General features: G+C 56.4%; 1 protein-coding gene across 1 annotated transcript in view; it reads left to right on the plus strand.

Annotated features, from left to right (window-relative positions):
• The window catches only part of LOC138520567 (E3 ubiquitin-protein ligase TRIM11-like), a 198,631-nt gene extending 180,706 nt beyond the window's left edge, over positions 1-17,925 (plus strand). Inside the window, exon 5 of the mRNA XM_069632906.1 lies at positions 17,835-17,925. Coding sequence (XP_069489007.1) covers positions 17,835-17,925 — 91 coding nt within the window. The remainder of the gene's footprint in view (positions 1-17,834) is intronic.
• The last annotated feature ends 811 nt before the right edge of the window (positions 17,926-18,736 follow it).

The raw sequence follows: 18,736 nt of genomic DNA on the forward strand, positions 1-18,736 counted from the left end.
AGCTGGAGGGGAGGCATTAGGGGAAGGGCAGGGAGTGGGTGTGCAGTGACGGGAGCTGGAGCAGAGGCTTTAGGGGAAGGGCAGGGAGTGGGGGTGCAGTGGTGGGAGCTGGAGGGGAGGCATTAGGGAAAGGACAGGGAGTGGGAGTGCAGTGGTGGGAGCTGGAGCGGAGGCATTACGGGAAGGGCGTGGAGTGGGGGTGCAGTGGTGGGAGCTGGAGGGGAGGCATTAGGGGAAGGGCAGGTAAGTGGGGGTGCAGTGGTGGGAGCTGGAGGGGAGGCATTAGGGTAAGGGCAGGGAGTGGGAGTGCAGTGGTGGGAGCTGGAGGGGAGGCATTATGGGAAGGGCGTGGAGTGGGGGTGCAGTGGTGGGAGCTGGAGGGGAGGCATTAGGGGAAGGGCAAGTAAGTGGGGGTGCAGTGGTGGGAGCTGGAGGGGAGGCATTAGGAGAAAGGCAGGGAGTGGGGGTGCAGTGGTGGGAGCTGGAGGGAAGCCATTGGGGGGAGGGGCAGGGAGTGGGAGTGCAGTGGTGGGAGCTGGAGGGGAGGCATTAGGGGAGGGGCAGGGAGTGGGGGTACAGTAGTGGGAGTTGGAGGGGAGGCATTAGGGGAAAGGCAAGGAGTGGGGATGCAGTGGTGGGAGTTGGAGGTGAGGCATTAGGGGAAGGGCAGGGAGTGGGGGTGCAGTGGTAGGAGCTGGAGGGGTGACATTAGGGTAAGGGTAGGGAGTGGGGGTGCAGTGGTGGGAGCTGGAGCTGAGGCATTAGGGGAAGGGCAGGGAGTGGGGTGCAGTGGTGGGAGCTGGAGCGGAGGCATTAGGGGAAGGGCAGGGAGTGGGGGTGCAGTGCTGGCAGCTAAAGGGGAGGCATTAGAGGAATGGCAGGAAGTGGGGGTGCAGTGGTGGGAGCTGGAGCGGAGGCATTAGGGGAAGGGCAGGGAGTGGTGGTGCAGTGGTGGGAGCTGGAGGGGAGGCATTAGGGGAAGGGCAGGGAGTGGGGGTGCAGAGGTGGGAGCTGGAGGGGAGGCATTACGGGGAGGGCAGGGAGTGGGGTGCAGTGGTGGGAGCTGGAGGGGAGGCATTAGGGGAAGGGCAGGGAGTGGGGGTGCAGTGGTGGGAGCTGGAGGGGAGGCAGGGGAAGGGCAGGGAGTGGGAGTGCAGTGGGGGGAGCTGGAGGGGAGGCATTGGGGGAAGGGCAGGGAGTGGGGGTGAAGTGGTGGGAGCTGGAGGGGGGCATTAGGGGAAGGGCAGGGAGTGGGGGTGAAGTGGTGGGAGCTGGAGGGGGGCATTCGGGAAGGGCAGGGAGTGGGGGTGCAGTGGTGGGAGCTAGAGGGGAGGCATTAGGGGAAGGGCAGGGAGTGGGGGTGCAGTGGTGGGAGCTGGAGGGGAGGCATTAGGGGAAGGACGTGGAGTGGGTGTTGCAGTGGTGGGAGGTGGAGGGGAGGCATTAGGGAAGGGCAGGGAGTGGGGGTGCAGTGGTGGGAGCTGGAGGGGAGGCATTAGGGAAAGGACAGGGAGTGGGAGTGCAGTGGTGGGAGCTGGAGGGGAGGCATTATGGGAAGGGCGTGGAGTGGGGGTGCAGTGGTGGGAGCTGGAGGGGAGGCATTAGGGGAAGGGCAGGTAAGTGGGGGTGCAGTGGTGGGAGCTGGAGGGGAGGCATTAGGGTAAGGGCAGGGAGTGGGAGTGCAGTGGTGGGAGCTGGAGGGGAGGCATTATGGGAAGGGCGTGGAGTGGGGGTGCTGTGGTGGGAGCTGGAGGGGAGGCATTAGGGGAAGGGCAGGTAAGTGGGGGTGCAGTGGTGGGAGCTGGAGGGGAGGCATTAGGAGAAAGGCAGGGAGTGGGGGTGCAGTGGTGGGAGCTGGAGGGAAGCCATTGGGGGAGGGGCAAGGAGTGGGAGTGCAGTGGTGGGAGCTGGAGGGGAGGCATTAGGGGAAGGGCAGGGAGTGGGTGTGCAGTGACGGGAGCTGGAGCAGAGGCTTTAGGGGAAGGGCAGGGAGTGGGGGTGCAGTGGTGGGAGCTGGAGGGGAGGCATTAGGGAAAGGACAGGGAGTGGGAGTGCAGTGGTGGGAGCTGGAGCGGAGGCATTACGGGAAGGGCGTGGAGTGGGGGTGCAGTGGTGGGAGCTGGAGGGGAGGCATTAGGGGAAGGGCAGGTAAGTGGGGGTGCAGTGGTGGGAGCTGGAGGGGAGGCATTAGGGTAAGGGCAGGGAGTGGGAGTGCAGTGGTGGGAGCTGGAGGGGAGGCATTATGGGAAGGGCGTGGAGTGGGGGTGCAGTGGTGGGAGCTGGAGGGGAGGCATTAGGGGAAGGGCAAGTAAGTGGGGGTGCAGTGGTGGGAGCTGGAGGGGAGGCATTAGGAGAAAGGCAGGGAGTGGGGGTGCAGTGGTGGGAGCTGGAGGGAAGCCATTGGGGGGAGGGGCAGGGAGTGGGAGTGCAGTGGTGGGAGCTGGAGGGGAGGCATTAGGGGAGGGGCAGGGAGTGGGGGTACAGTAGTGGGAGTTGGAGGGGAGGCATTAGGGGAAAGGCAAGGAGTGGGGATGCAGTGGTGGGAGTTGGAGGTGAGGCATTAGGGGAAGGGCAGGGAGTGGGGGTGCAGTGGTAGGAGCTGGAGGGGTGACATTAGGGTAAGGGTAGGGAGTGGGGGTGCAGTGGTGGGAGCTGGAGCTGAGGCATTAGGGGAAGGGCAGGGAGTGGGGTGCAGTGGTGGGAGCTGGAGCGGAGGCATTAGGGGAAGGGCAGGGAGTGGGGGTGCAGTGCTGGCAGCTAAAGGGGAGGCATTAGAGGAATGGCAGGAAGTGGGGGTGCAGTGGTGGGAGCTGGAGCGGAGGCATTAGGGGAAGGGCAGGGAGTGGTGGTGCAGTGGTGGGAGCTGGAGGGGAGGCATTAGGGGAAGGGCAGGGAGTGGGGGTGCAGAGGTGGGAGCTGGAGGGGAGGCATTACGGGGAGGGCAGGGAGTGGGGTGCAGTGGTGGGAGCTGGAGGGGAGGCATTAGGGGAAGGGCAGGGAGTGGGGGTGCAGTGGTGGGAGCTGGAGGGGAGGCAGGGGAAGGGCAGGGAGTGGGAGTGCAGTGGGGGAGCTGGAGGGGAGGCATTGGGGGAAGGGCAGGGAGTGGGGGTGAAGTGGTGGGAGCTGGAGGGGGGCATTAGGGGAAGGGCAGGGAGTGGGGGTGAAGTGGTGGGAGCTGGAGGGGGGCATTCGGGAAGGGCAGGGAGTGGGGGTGCAGTGGTGGGAGCTAGAGGGGCGGCATTAGGGAAAGGGCAGGGAGTGGGGGTCTAGTGGTGGGAGCTGGAGTGGAGGCATTAGGGGAAGGGCAGGGGGTGGAGGTGCAGTGGTGGGAGCTGGAGTGGAGGCATTACGGGAAGGGCAGGGAGTGAGGGTGCAGTGGTGGGAACTGGAGGGGAGGCATTAGGGGAAGGGCAGGGAGTGGGGTTGCAGTGGTGGGAGCTGGAGGAGGCATTACAGGAAGGGCGGGGAGTGGGGGTGCAGTGGTGGGAGCTGGAGGGGAGGCATTAGGGGAAGGGCAGGGAGTGGGCATGCAGTGGTAGGAGCTGGAGGGAAGGCATTGGGGGAAGGGCAGGGAGTGAGGGTGCAGTGGTGGGAGCTGGATGGGAGGCATTAGGGGAAGGGCACGGCGTGGGGGTGCAGTGGAGGGCTCTGGAGGGGATGCAATAGAGGAAGGGCAGGAAGTGGGGGTGCAGTGGTGGGAGCTGGAGGGGAGGCATTGGGGGAAGGGCAGAGAGTGGGGGTGCAGAGGTGGGAGCTGGAGGGGAGGCATTACGGGAAGGGCGGGGAGTGGGAGTGCAGTGGTGAGAGCTGGAGGGGAGGCATTAGGGGAGGGGCAGGGAGTGGGGGTGCAGTGGTGGGAGCTGGAGGGGATGCATTGGGGGAAGGGCAGAGAGTGGGGGTGCAGAGGTGGGAGCTGGAGGGGAGGTATTAGGGGAAGGGCAGGGAGTGGGGGTGCAGTGGTGGGATCTGGAGGGGAGGCATTGGGGGAAGGGCAGAGAGTGGGGGTGCAGAGGTGGGAGCTGGAGTGGAGGTATTAGGGGAAGGGTAGGGAGTGGGGTTGCAGTGGTGGGAGCCGGAGGGGAGGCATTACGGGAAGGGCAGGGAGTGGGGGTGCAGTGGTGGGAGCTGGAGGGGGGCATTAGGGGAGGGGCAGGGAGTCGGGGTGCAGTAGTGGGAACTGGAGGGGAGGCATTAGGGGAAGGGCAGGGAGTGGGGGTGCAGTGGTGGGAGCTGGATGGGAGGCATTAGGGGAAGGGTAGTGAGTGGGGGTGCAGTGGTGGGAGCTGGAGGGGAGGCATTACGGGAAGGGCGGGGAGTGGTGGTGCATTCGTGGGAGCTGGAAGGGAGGCATTACGGGAAGGGCGAGGAGTGGGGGTGCAGTGGTGGGAGCTGGAGGGGAGGCATTAGGGAAGGGCAGGGGTGGGGGTTGCAGTGGTGGGAGCTGGAGGGGAGGCATTGGGGAAGGGCAGGGAGTGGGGGTGCAGTGGTGGGAGCTGGAGGGGAGGCGATGGGGGAAGGGCAGGGAGTGGGTTGCAGTGGTTGGAGCTGGAGGGGAGGCAGTGGGGAAGGACAGGGAGTGGGGGGTGCAGTGGTGGGAGCTGGAGTGGAGGCATTAGGGGAAGGGCAGGGAGTGGGGGTGCAGTGGTGGGAGCTGGAGGGGAGGCATTAGGGGAAGGGCAGGGAATGGGGGTGTAGTGGTGGGAGCTGGAGGGGAAGCATTAGGGGAAGGGCAGGGAGTGGGGGAGCAGTGCTGGTAGCTGGAGGGGAGGCATTAGGGGAAGGGCAGGGAGTGGGGGTGCAGTGGTGAGAGCTGGAGGGGAGGCATTAGAGGAAGGACAGGGAGTGGGGGTGCAGTGGTGGGAGCTGGAGGGGAGGCTTTAGGGGAATGGCAGGGAGTGGGGGTTTCAGTGGTGGGAGCTGGAGGGGAGGCATTAGGGGAAAGGCAGGGAGTGGGGGTGCAGTGGTGGGAGCTGGAGGGGAGGCATTAGGGGAAGGACAGGGAGAGTGGGTGCACTGGTGGGAGCTTTAGGGGAAGGGCAGGGAGTGGGAGTGCAGTGGTGGGAGCTGGAGCAGAGGCTTTAGGGGAAGGGCAGGGAGTGGGAGTGCAGTGGTGGGAGCTGGAGCAGAGGTTTTAGGGGAAGGGGTGGGGGTGCAGTGGTGGGAGCTGGAGGGGAGGCATTAGGGGAAAGGCAGGGAGTGGGGGTGCAGTGGTGGGAGCTTTAGGGGAAGGGCATGGAGTGGGAGTGCAGTGGTGGGAGCTGGAGCAGAGGCTTTAGGCTAAGGGCAGGGAGTGGGAGTGCAGTGGTGGGAGCTGGAGCAGAGGCTTTAGGGGAAGGGCAGGGAGTTGGGGTGCAGTGGTGGGAGCTGGAGGTGAGGCATTAGGGGAAGGGCAGGGAGTGGGGGTGCAGTGGTGGGAGCTGGAGAGGAGGCATTAGGGGAAGGGCAGGGAGCGGGGGTGCAGTGGTGGGAGCTGGAGTGGAGGCATTAGAGGAAGGGCAGGGAGTGGGGGTAAAGTGGTGGCAGCCAGAGGTTAGGCATTAAGGGAATGGCAGGGAGTGGGGGTGCAGTGGTGGGAGCTGGAGCGGAGGCATAAGAGGAAGGGCAGGGAGTGGGGGTGCAGTCGTGGCAGCTGGAGGTGAGGCATTAGGGGAAGGGCAGGGAGTGGGGGTGCAGTGGTGGGAGCTGGAGGGGAGGCATTGGGGGAAGGGCAGAGAGTGGTGGTGCAGTGGTGGGAGCTGGAGGGGAGGCATTGGGGAAGGGCAGGGAGTGGGGGTGCAGTGGTGGGAGCTGGAGGGGAGGCATTAGGGGAAGGGCATGGAGTAGGGGTGCAGTGGTGGCAGCTGGAGGTGAGGCATTAGGGGAAGGGCAGGGAGTGGGGGTGCAGTGGTGGGAGCTGGAGGGGAGGCATTAGGGGAAGGGCAGGGAGTGGGGGTGCAGTGGTGGGATCTGGAGCCGATGCATAAAGGGAAAGGCAGGGAGTGGGGGTGCAGAGGTGGGAGCTGGAGGGGAGGCATTAGGGGAAGGGTAGGGAGTGGGGTTGCAGTCCTGGTAGCTGGAGGGGAGGCATTAGGGGAAGGGCAGGGAGTGGGGGTGCAGTGGTGGGAGCTGGAGGGGAGGCATTGGGGGAAGGGCAGAGAGTGGTGGTGCAGTGGTGGGAGCCGGAGGGGAGGCATTGGGGAAGGGCAGGGAGTGGGGGTGCAGTGGTGGGAGCTGGTGGGGAGGCATTACGGGAAGGGCGGGGAGTGGGGGTGCGGTAGTGGGAGCTGGAGGGGAGGCATTAGGGGAAAGGCAGGGAGTGGGGGTGCAGTGGTGGGAGCTGGTGGCATTAGGGGAAGGGCAGGGAGTGGGGGTGCAGTGGTGGGAACTGGAGGGGAGGCATTAGGGGAAGGGCAGGGAGTGGGAGTTGCAGTGGTGGGAGCTAGAGCAGAGGCTTTAGGGGAAGGGCAGGGAGTGGGGGTGCAGTGGTGGGAGCTTTAGGGGAAGGGCAGGGAGTGGGAGTGCAGTGGTGGGAGCTGGAGCAGAGGTTTTAGGGGAAGGGCAGGGGGTGGGGGTGCAGTGGTGGGAGCTGGAGGGGAGGCATTAGGGGAAGGCAGGGAGTGGGGGTGCAGTGGTGGGAGCTTTAGTGGAAGGGCATGGAGTGGGAGTGCAGTGGTGGGAGCTGGAGGTGAGGCATTAGGGGAAGGGCAGGGAGTGGGGGTGCAGTGGCGGGAGCTGGAGAGGAGGCATTCGGGGAAGGGCAGGGAGCGGGGGTGCAGTGGTGGGAGCTGGAGTGGAGGCATTAGAGGAAGGGCAGGGAGTGGGGGTAAAGTGGTGGCAGCCAGAGGTTAGGCATTAGGGGAATGGCAGGGAGTGGGGGTGCAGTGGTGGGAGCTGGAGCGGAGGCATAAGAGGAAGGGCAGGGAGTGGGGGTGCAGAGGCGGGAGCTGGAGGGGAGGCATTAGGGGAAGGGCATGGAGTAGGGGTGCAGTGGTGGCAGCTGGAGGTGAGGCATAAGGGGAAGGGCAGGGAGTGGGGGTGCAGTGGTGGGAGCTGGAGGGGAGGCATTAGGGGAAGGGCAGGGAGTGGGGGTACAGTGGTGGGAGCTGGAGCGGATTCATAAAGGGAAAGGCAGGGAGTGGGGGTGCAGAGGTGGGAGCTGGAGGGGAGGCATTAGGGGAAGGGTAGGGAGTGGGGTTGCAGTCCTGGGAGCTGGAGGGGAGGCATTAGGGGAAGGGCAGGGAGTGGGGGTGCAGTGGTGGGAGCATGAGGGGAGGCATTGGGGGAAGGGCAGAGAGTGGTGGTGCAGTGGTGGGAGCTGGAGGGGAGGCATTGAGGAAGGGCAGGGAGTGGGGGTGCAGTGGTGGGAGCTGGTGGGGAGGCATTAGGGGAAGGGCAGGGAGTGGGGGTGCAGTGGTGGGAGCTGGAGGGGAGGCATTATGGGAAGGGCGGGGAGTGGGGGTGCAGTAGTGGGAGCTGGAGGGGAGGCATTAGGGGAAAGGGAGGGAGTGGGGGTGCAGTGGTGGGAGCTGGCGGCATTAGGGGAAGGGCAGGGAGTGGGGGTGCAGTGGTGGGAACTGGAGGGGAGGCATTAGGGAAAGGGCAGGGAGTGGGAGTTGCAGTGGTGGGAGCTAGAGCAGAGGCTTTAGGGGAAGGGCAGGGAGTGGGGGTGCAGTGGTGGGAGCTGGAGGGGAGGCATTAGGGGAAGGGCGTGGAGTGGGGGTGCAGTGGTGGGAGCTGGAGGGGAGGCATTAGGGGAAAGGCAGGGAGTGGGGGTGCAGTGGTGGGAGCTGGAGGGGAGGCATTAGGAGAAGAGCAGGGAGTGGGGGTGCAGTGGTGGGAGCTGGAGGGGAGGCATTAGGGGAAGGGCGGGGAGTGGGGGTGCAGTGGTGGAAGCTGGAGGGGAGGGATTAGGGGAAGGGCGGGGAGTGGGGGTGCAGTGGTGGAAGCTGGAGGGGAGGCATTAAGGGAAGGGCAGGGAGTGGGGTTGCAGTGGTAGGAGCTGGAGGGGAGGCATTAGGGGAAGGGCAGGGAGTGGGGGTGCAGTGGTGGGAGCTGGCGGGGAGACATTAGGGGAAGGGCGGGGAGTGGGAGTGCAGTGGTGGAAGCTGGAGGGGAGGGATTAGGGAAAGGGCGGGGAGTGGGGGTGCAGTGGTGGGAGCTGGAGGGGAGGCATTAGGGGAAGGGCGGGGAGTGGGGGTGCAGTGGTGGAAGCTGGAGGGGAGGCATTAGGGGAAGGGCAGGGAGTGGGGGTTGCAGTGGTGGGAGCTGGAGTGGAGGCATTAGGGGAAAGGCAAGGAGTGGGGATGTAGTGGTGGGAGCTGGAGGGGAGGCATTAGGGGAAGGGCAGGGAGAGGGGGTTGCAATGGTGGGAGCTGGAGGGGAGGCATTAGGGGAAAGGCAAGGAATGGGGGTGTAGTGGCGGGAGCTGGAGGGGAGGCATTAGGGGAAGGGCAGGGAGAGGGGTGCAGTGGTGGGAGCTGGAGGGGAGGCATTAGGGGAAGGGCAGGGAGTGGGGTTGCAGTGCGAGGGGAGGCATTAGGGGAAGGGCAGGGAGTGGGGGTGCAGTGGTGGGAGCTGGAGGGGCGGCATAAGGGGAAGGGCAGGGAGTGTGGGTGTAGTGTTGGGAGCTGGAGGGGAGGCATTAGGGGAGGGGCAGGGAGTGGGCGTGCAGTAGTGGGAGCTGGAGGGGAGGCATTAGGGGAAGGGCAGGGAGTGGGGGTGCAGTGGTGGGAGCTGGAGGGGAAGCATTAGGGGAATGGCAGGGAGTGGGGTGCAGTGGTGGGAGCTGGAGGGGAGGCATTATGGGAAGGGCAGGGAGTGGGGGTGCAGTGGTGGGAGTTGGAGGAGAGGCATTAGGGGAAGGGCAGGGAGTGGGGTGCAGTGGTGGGAGCTGGAGGGGAGGCATTAGGGGAAGGGCAGGGAGTTGGGGTGCAGTTGTAGGAGCTGGAGCGGAGGCATTAGGGGAAGGGCAGTGAGTGGGGCTGCAGTGGTGGGATCTGGAGGGGAGGCATTTGGGGAAGGGCAGGGAGTGGGGTGCAGTGTTGGGAGCTGAACGGGAGGCATTAGAGGAAGGACAGGGAGTGGGGGTGCAGTGGTGGGAGCTGGAGGGTTGTGGGAAGGGCAGGGAGTGCTGGGTTATGTTTAACAGTAAAAACATTTGTGATCTAATGCATCACTGGTTTTTCTTTTACTGCAGAAACATTTCCTGCAGAAATGGGTAAGTTTGATTAATGGTAATAAATATATTTAACATACTTTAATGTCTTGCTGGTTTGTCTGATTTCACAAACCCTTAATTTTCTTCTTACTTTCAGATTGGAGATACGTGAAATCTTGTGAACGTGAGTACTTGTGATTTATAAATCCCAAACTCTAACCCTCCATGGGTCCTCCTGGATCTCATAAGTCACTGTGAGGTGAGGAAGCTGGAGTACCCTGCAGTGACGCTCGGTCATAGGAAAGGAACATGAGTCACAGAGTGTCACCAGTAGGTGAGGTGGCATGAGTCCCCTGCAGTGACACTCATTCATTGGAACGGAACCTGAGTCACAGAGTCACCAGTAGGTGAGGTGGCATGAGTCCCCCGCAGCGACACTCGGTCACAGGAAAGGAACATGAGTCACAGAGAGTCACCAGTAGGGGAGGTGGCATGAGTCCCCTGCAGTGACACTCATTCATAGGAAAGAAACATGAGTCACAGAGAGTCACCAGTACGTGAAGCGGCATGAGTCCCATTCAGTGACACTCGGTCACAGGAGGGGAACATGAGTCACAGAGAGTCACCAGTAGGTGAGGCGGCATGAGTCCCCTGCAGCAACACTCGTTCATAAGAAAGGAACATGAGTCACAGAGAGTCACCAGTAGGTGAAGCGGCATGGGTCCCATTCAGTGACACTCCGTCACAGGAGGGGAACATGAGTCACAGAGAGTCACCAGTAGGTGAGGCGGCATGAGTCCCCTGCAGCAACACTCGGTCATAGGAAAGGAACATGAGTCACAGAGAGTCACCAGTAGGTGAGGCGGCATGAGTCCCCTGCCCATTTTGCAATTGAATGTCCACAAATCCATATCTGCGGCAACTCACCACTCCTCTGTGCCACATCTGCAAAAGAAAACATGTTATGAGTCGCTCTCCACCACTGCCAACTCCCCCCTGCCCCTTGCTCTTGTTCCGGTCCTAACTGGCCCCTTTTCCAAACTCTCTGATGCACCCCTTGTACTTTCCCGATTTCCAGCACCCCAAACTCTTAACCTCATCCTCCAATAGCCCCGTTCTGCTACCTTCCAATGCTGCCCCCATCCTGAAAGAATGAGTTCCAAAATCCTCTGCTCTCCCCCCCAAGGCCAACAATGCCCTCCTCATTAGCCTTTAGCCGACTGCCTCTTAAACACATTGACCACTGCCTGGTTATCGATATTAAAATTCACTTTCTTGTTCCCCAACTCTCCGCCCCACAACTCCATTGCCACCAGCAAAGGGAAACATTCCAAAAAGGCTATGCTTCTACCTCCTCTCTGCCACTGCTCCGACCACCTTTCAGCACACCACTTAACCCCCAAAACACTCCAAAACCTCCTGAGCCAGCCGCGTCCGAAAAAACTTGAACTTCCCACAAAACTGGATCACTCTGCAGCCGCATGGACACCCCATTGAACTCTTCCAGAAATCGTAGCCAAATCCTACAGTCCTCCCTGACCGCTCCTGACAACCTCACTGTGTGAAGTGGGCACTTATCCCCCGCCATAGACCGTGCTATTTTTCTACAGAAGGTGCGACCGGGTGCCACTACCCGACATGCGAAAATGAGATGCCCCACTAACCTCTGCATGTCCAACAATGTCATTTTGCCGACCGCTATTGCCTTCTCAAGCAAACCTACCAGCCTACACACCTTGTCGTGCGGCAAGCGTGAGGTCATGGCCACCAAATCCAACTCTATCCCTAGAAAGGTCAACACCACCACCTGCTCCTCAGTTTTATCCTCTGCCAATGGCACTCCCAAATCCTGCATCAATGTCTGAAAAGTCTCCAGCATCCTCCGACATTCCGGTTCTTTTCCCGCCCCACTAATGAAAAGAAAATCATCCTAATAAATCAACTCTCCTCCACAACCCGAACTGTAAGTGAAAAGCCACTGCAAAAAGGAGCTGAAACGCTCAAACAATGCCCATGAAATTGCACAGCCCAGAGGCAGAGCTTTGTCTATATAAATGTGTCCTTCAAACTGCATCCCCAGCAGCCAAGAATCTTCTGGATGCACCGGTAACAAACAAAACACCGCCTTGATGTCGCACTTGGCCATGAAAGCCCACAACCTTCCTTCCTCACCAAACCCACTGCTTGGTCCACACTGGCATAGGACACCCCGCAATCCTCCTGTGAAATAAAATCATTCACTGACATGCCCTCTGGCCATGATAAATGGTGAATTAGTCTGAATTCTCCTGCAACCTTCTTAGGCACGACCCCCAACGGGACACCACCAAGTCTCCCGGCAAATCCTTAAACGGCCCTACCACTCTCCCTGCTGCCACCTCCTTGTGCAGTTTCACCCTCACCAATTCCACATTCTCCCGTGCCGACTTCAATTTTTCTGCCCACCGCCGCAACCTTGGACCCAGATAACCCAACCTAAAACCCTCGCGAAAAACCTTCAAACAAAATCTTGGCCCCTTCCCTGTCTGGGTAAAAACAGAGGCACTTCTCTAAAACTGCAACTGTGACTGGAGTATAGACCGTTCCCCACAACTCCCCTTCCTGCACCCCGCGCCCTCCCTCTGTGTCCTTTTGAAAACATTACGTAAACGGATGCCATTCTGCGCATCTGCTACACTCTTGCCTATATTTGCAAACTGTTCTTGTGCAGCTTTCTTTAATGAACGCCCAACATGCTGCTGTTGGCTGCCCCCTGCCTCCTCTCCCCTCTCCTCCAAGGCAGGGCGACCATGAAAGGGCCAGTAAGGCACAGGTAAACCACTCACTGTATGCAGCGTTGGTGCTGGACGCGTAGGCGCCATCCATTGTAGTCATAGATCCATGTCAATCTCTCCCCTTACTGTTAGGGAGAATTTTCCAAATGTGCTAATTTCCCTTACCTTTTGAGACCTCTGGCAACTTTGCTGGATTTCTAGGATTTCATTTTTTACCTGGGAAGAGTATGAGCCTTTTTTCCCCACTCTTCCATGTGTTTTGTGTGTGTTTTACTTTTGTGTTCTTTGGTTATGGAGTTTTAAAACAACTCCAGAGGCATCATCTTTTTCTGTGTGTCACACATCACCTTCAGTGCAGTGGCACAGGGGTGTCTTTTCAGACTCCCCCAAGGTTTAACTACCTTCCCTGAGAATGACTACTGTCTCTCAGGACATGTAAAGTTAAATTGACTTTACTAGTCTCTTTAAATGTACTGACCGAGCACACCCTATCTTACTATAGAATGCTGGAGGGGTTGCTTAGCTTCCCCTGAGTCTAAACACTCATGTAACCGTAACATGTTACATTTTCCTATTTTGGCTGGTGGTAGTGGTTTAGATCAACTACCATGATTTTTCGCGACCGCTAACAACGGTTATCTTTTTTCACCATTTCTTTTAGGAAAAGTCCTTCTTGTGTTTGTCTCTGCGCGCCAAACCAGGTTTAGTCCCTTTGTTCGTGCCCTTTGGCGGGCTTCTGTGCTGAAGCCCTCCTCTGGTGCCAGAGTGTCTGGGGTGGACAGGATGTGAGGGAGGTGCCCGAAACTCCCTGTGCTTAGTCTCCTAGGAGAACTGAATGCACTCTGGTGTGATTGGCCGGCTGGCTGTCCAGCAAGGACAGCCAATCTGCTGTGTGAGTGACAGCCAGGCTGAATGAATGGGGGAAAATTGTTTAAAAGCAGGCTTCGGGGACTTTGAAAGCAGAGTCAACCACTGGAACAAAAGAACCGAAGAGGAGAGAAAGGAAGAGGACTGCTGCAACTCCTGAACAACCAGTGAAGCCCTGCTGCAGGTCCGAATTGCCTGAAACTCCGACAACAGAGAAGCCCTTCAAGGTTAACTTCTTCCCTTGAGTTTGGTGGGAACAACCGACTCGCAAGCCACCTGGACACCGTCCTATTCTGGTCGAATTTTCAGCAGAGTGCTGTTGAAAACCGGATAGCCAGAGGGAAGGAAACCAGGGGGACTTTAAGGCACTCAAACCTTAAAACGACGTCTTGCTACAGCTTTTGGCCTCTTCCCTGGGCAGTGCAGGAACCTCCCGAAGGCCTGCTTCTTGTCCCCACGACTAAGTACAGGAACAGCGAGATCTGCTCGAACTGCCAGGAACAACTGCTTCATCTACAGCTTTCTTCATTTAAAAGGGTACTGTGCAAACGCAGTCCGGAAATCTTTTCGGCCATCGAGAAAGTGCGTGAAACTTTCCTCAACTACAAAGGCTTGTCCTTCCCTACACATTCGTCAAACTTTTTGCCTAGCCAAATCCTTTAAAAATCTGTGGCAAAGACTTAACCGTTACTTACCAGAACTGTGCTATCCTATACAAAAGATTCTGAACCATTGACTTTGGCCCAGGCCTGTTGAGAAGAATTTCTGGTTGTATTTAACTTGAACCCTTTGCCCTGCCTATGATTATATTTGGGCTGTCTCTTCTTATAACCTTGTCTTTTCCCTCCTTTTCTAAGTATCTAAAGTGCCATTTTGCTCATACTTCATTTTTGAGCTAAACTTGTTTAGTTACTTACCGGTTGGATTTTTGTGGTGTATTAGTGTGTGATATTGAGCTGATTGTGCTAGTGTAATGTTTTATAACTGATTGAGTAAATAAATGTATATTCTTTTACCAAGAAACCTTGAGTAAGTGTATACTTGAATCACTATATTGGTTGGTCCTTTGTGTAACTTGTTCTACTGCTCACTTAAACTCTTGAGATAAGTCTGGCTGCTCAGCCATCGCTACTACTTTACTGTGTAGTACAGACTTGTACCAAAGGTGAAATTGTGCTTACACTTGTAGTCCTAATTGCCTGTAGTGTTCCTTAAGGGTACTGCAGGTGATTCTGCCTAACACTGGTGTGCAGCAGTGAGGATAAAGTATACTTGTTACATTTAGAGTGCTACTTTTACTTCTGTTCAAATAATCCTCCCAAGGCAAAGCAACACTAGTAAAGCAATTGTTTTATCATGACTGATAGGGAAAGCTACAGACAGGAGACCCTAGTGACTTTGACCGTTGATCAATTGAGAGATATGTGTAAAGCTAGGAATCTCACTGTAAAAGGCAAAACGGTTGAATTGATAGAAAAGTTGTTAGAATACCAAAGTCTGAGGAGTGGGTCTGAATCCCCCACACCTGCAGCAAATGTGGAAAATGTTGATGAGGATGATAATGTTTCTGAGAGTAACTCAAATGTATTGGGTGAGTTAAATGAGGAAGAAGAGTCTTCAAATGTAGGCCCTGTCTTACCTCAATGTGCTCATAGGCCTCAACCCCTGAGCACAGGGACCCCACCAGGTCCAACATTAAGTCCTGAATTTGTCTCTTTAGAAAGAATGAGACTTGAGTTAGAGTTTAAAAGCATCCAAGCTCAAACTGAATGCAAACATCAAGAACTTAAACTCAGAGAGATGGAATTGAGCCATGCACTAGAGATGAAAATGTTGTCTGTTGAAACTGGTTCTCTCCCAGAGTCTTCTAGGTCTTCCAATCCTAAGAGGCCTTTTCATGCCCAAAGATATAGTAAGTATGTATGAGGTTAAGCTTGATATTTTGGATTGGTTGGCTGCTTTTGAATACAACCATGTGATTCAAGACATTTCAGGGAATCAGTTGATTCCTTGTTTTTTTCTAGGCTATCCCCTGTTGCAACTGATGTGGTAATAGAGTTGGGGGATATAGAAAGAAATGAGTATGAAACTGTGAAGCTAGCTTTGATAGCTATATTTGGGAAGACCCCCTTCTCAGTATCTTAAGAGGTTTAGAACCTTCAAAAAGCATGATGGTACCCTTTGGGCTACCTGGGTGACTGAATGTTTGAAAAACTTAGATGGTTGGGTTAAGGGTTACAGAGTGAACACTTATGAAGGTATGAGAGATCTGTTCATGTTGGAGTCTATTTATGATGCCTGCTCTCCAGAGCTGAGATGGCACCTGGCTGACTCTAAGGAAATTGATCCCAAGAAGTTAGCAAAGGCTGCTGACTTGTGGGTTGTCAACAGGGCTACTCACAAGTATTCTGGGGCCACTCAGAAAAAGGATGAGGGGAAGCAGCACAAGAATGACAATACAGAGAATTCTAATACCTCCAATCCAAAAGAGGGCCACAAACATAACAAGGGTAAGCCACAGGGAAAACAGAATCAGGCTAGTGTACCTTCTGGGGACAAACCAGGAGAAGGTCAGAACAAACCCCCATTCATCAAAACATTTGGTAAATGTTATGCTTGTGGATCAACTGACCATGTGAAAGGGGATCCCAGATGCAAGGGTAAACCTCTCGCACTGTCTCGTTAGCCTTCTCCCCAGTGAATGAAGTCCCAATGGCAAGTGGAAACTTTTACTTACTGGCTGAGGAACCCAGGAAAGTCTCAGCCAGTGTCTCTTTAGTGTCCCTGGGTCTGTGGGAACAACAGAATTTAGATGTGTATAACTCTATCCCATATAATACTAAAGAGTATTATAAAGACAGTGTTCTTGTCAATGGTCAGGAGACCCCTGCCATTCGAGACACTGCAGCCAGCATAACTGTAGTTGATGAATCATTTTTCAAGGTTGAGGATGTTGCTAAGGCACCCACAATCTTAACTAAGCTTGCTGGAGGCCCTGTCCAAATGCTTCCACAGTTACCAGCTCTAATCCAGTGTAATGATATGACTGTCAAGACACCTGTAAGTGTGCAGAGTACCCGGGAGAGTCCTGTTGGGGAATGACTTAAACGCTCTTGGCGTTGTATCAAGCACCCCCAGGCCTCCCAGCAAAAGGAAACAGGAGCAGACTAGGAAGGCCAGAGAGAGTACCTTAAGGGGCTCTCCCGAGAAGATTATAGAGGAAACTATAACTCCCAGTCCACAGGACTTACTGACTTCAATTTCTACAAAGAAGGAGGAAAAGGGGCAACCTAAAACCTCCAGGAAGAAACCAGCCAGCACTCCTGTGCTACCAACAAGGACATCCCCCAGAGGACTGTCCAAGATCACACCTGTGTCCCTCCACCAGCTGAGGCTGAGTGTGTGTAGCAACCTTGTGTATTGAATCAGCTGCTGAAGAATCAGAGCTGGAAGAGGACCTTGCTCCTGTTGGAGATATGGATCCTGCAAACCATCCTGAGCTGCAGTCTTTAATGGCAGAATGTGGACCCTGTAGGTCAGACTTCAGCAGAGGTCAAAGAGAGTGTACTACTCTTTGAAGGTCTTCGCCAACAGGCAGCTTCCCAGCTGGACGGGCAAGAGCCAGGGAAGCATAGGTTATACTGGGAAGATGATCTCTTCTACAGTGAACCGACTGAGTGTATCCCAGGGGACTACAGAAGACTAGTTGTGCCTCTTGAAAGCAGACTCCAGTTTCTATAGTTAGCCCATGAGATACCTTTGGCTGGTCACTTAAGCTTTAAGAAGACCAAGGAAAGGCTCTCTTTATATCTCTACTGGCCTAAGTTAGGGTCTGACATAGATAAATTCTGTAGGAGCTGTCACAATTGCTAAACTCTGGCAAGAGTGGAGCTACGTATGTGGCACCCTTGGTGCCTCTCCCAGTGGTGGGAGTTCCTTTTGAGATGGTAGGAATCGACATTGTTGGTCCCTTAGACCCTCCCATATCTCCAGGAAACAGGTTTATCCTGGTTGTAGTAGACCATGCTACTAGGTATCCTGAAGCCATACCTATGAGGAGTATTACAGCTCAGGCTGTTACTAAGGCCCTAATTGGTATTTTTACCAGAGTAGGTTTTCCCAAGGAAGTTTTCTCTGACAGGGGATCCAATTTTATGTCCCACTACATGCAGGACATGTGGAAAAACTGTGGAGTAACTTACAAGTTCTCAACTGATTACCATCCTCAGACAAATGGATTGGTAGAGAGGTTCAACAGTACAATGAAGAGCATGATGGATGCTTTAGAGGAACCCCTTAGAAGAAAGTGGGACCTTCTACTGCCATGCCATCTATTTGTATATAGAGAAGTCCCTCAGGAGGGAGTTGGATTTAGTCCCTCTGAACTTCTTTATGGCCATCCAGTTAGAGGCCCCTGGGCCCTAATTAAGAAGGGGTTGGGGAGTGCTCCTTCCCCCAAGCCAGTGAGAGTCACTGACTATGTGATAGGTCTCCGGAGGAGAATTTCACACATGATGGCAGAAGCATCAGATAACGTAAAAGCAGGTCAGGTTCTGGTCAAACATTGGCATGACCAGAAGGCCAACATGGTTGAGTTTACTCAAGACCAGCAAGTTTTGGTTATGGTACCTAGAAGGCAGAGGACCTTACAGGACAAGTTGTAACGCTCACCTGTTCTTTCCCACGGGGACGTCTCCAGGCGCACTCCTGAGGGCTCTTTCCTATTCCTCTCTCGTCCGGAACCCCTGGATAAGCGGATTCAGCTCTAGAAGACAGGAGGGGCAGCTTAGATAATGTCCTACTAGGTCGCCCACCTCCCGCATTCCCGTGCAGGTTCCCTAAGGACGAATCTCACCTTTGTGATGTTAACGGTGCACTTTCCGTCCTGCCACTCGGGGCAGGGGTGCGTCGATTTGGGCCCGTACTACTGAGTTACTTCACTGGCGAGGGCTGGAGTTCAGACCGGCTGCAACTCCTTCTTCAGGTAAGTCTTAATGTAAAGTCTTTATTGAAAAGTATAAGTCTTTGGCGTGAGATAACTCTTGTCTTCGTTGCAGGTGGTGGAGGTCACGAAGAAAGCCAAAGACTGTTCAAGCAGGTAAGCTGAGTCACCTTGCGGCGCTGGAGAACGTCCTAGCAAGTGACTAACCTGCCAACTTTGTCTTGCAGACCTCGGCGGCTGGAGGTGAAGGAACCCCCGAAGGTATGGAGAAGGCAGAGGCAGCGCATTTAGGGCGGCCTTGAGGAACAGATGAAGCAGCTGACGAAGAGAGTTGAGATGATACCTGCTTCGGACGGCTAGGAAGCCGCTGGATGCTGCGAAGTGGTAAGTAGGCGATGACCTTGCCTTGGTTACTCTGAGGTCGAAGGATGCTGCTGAGGTGGTAAGTATGGCGATGGTCTTGCCTTGGTTGCTCTGAGGACGGAGGATGCTGCTGAACTGGTAAGTATGGCGATGGTCTTGCCTTGGTTGCTCCGAGGTCGGAGGATGCTGCTGAACTGGTATGGCGATGGTCTTGCTTTGGTTGCTCCGAGGTCGATGGAAAAGCCGAGCAGGTAAGGATGCTGAGCAGGATGAGCATCATGCTGCAAAGCAGAATAACTCGAAGCGCGTGCTCTAGATCGGGCGTGGTTTAAATAGCTAGGGAATGTCCCAGGTGCCTTTGGGGCGGGGCCCCACCCTGAAAGCTAGACTGCAGCATACAGTTCACTGGTATTCCGCATGGGGCGGCCATGGTTACCCATTGGCCATAGGAAGCCCGTCCCAGTGAGCGTCTCCTATGCCAGCAGCGCCAGGACTGGCTCCAGGGCATCCGAGGGGGACCCAATAGGGTTCGCAAGGGCCCGTGCCCCCTTGAGGGGGATAAGGTTGTGACAGCACTCCCCCCTAAGGCCCCTCTCAAGGAGATTCCTTGTCCTGGCCCTGGTTTCGAAGGGAAGGTCCGGTGAAAACGCTGGA

Source organism: Ambystoma mexicanum, chromosome 13, assembly GCF_040938575.1.
Source record: "Ambystoma mexicanum isolate Mex_15411 chromosome 13, UKY_AmexF1_1, whole genome shotgun sequence".
NCBI lineage: Eukaryota > Metazoa > Chordata > Amphibia > Caudata > Ambystomatidae > Ambystoma > Ambystoma mexicanum.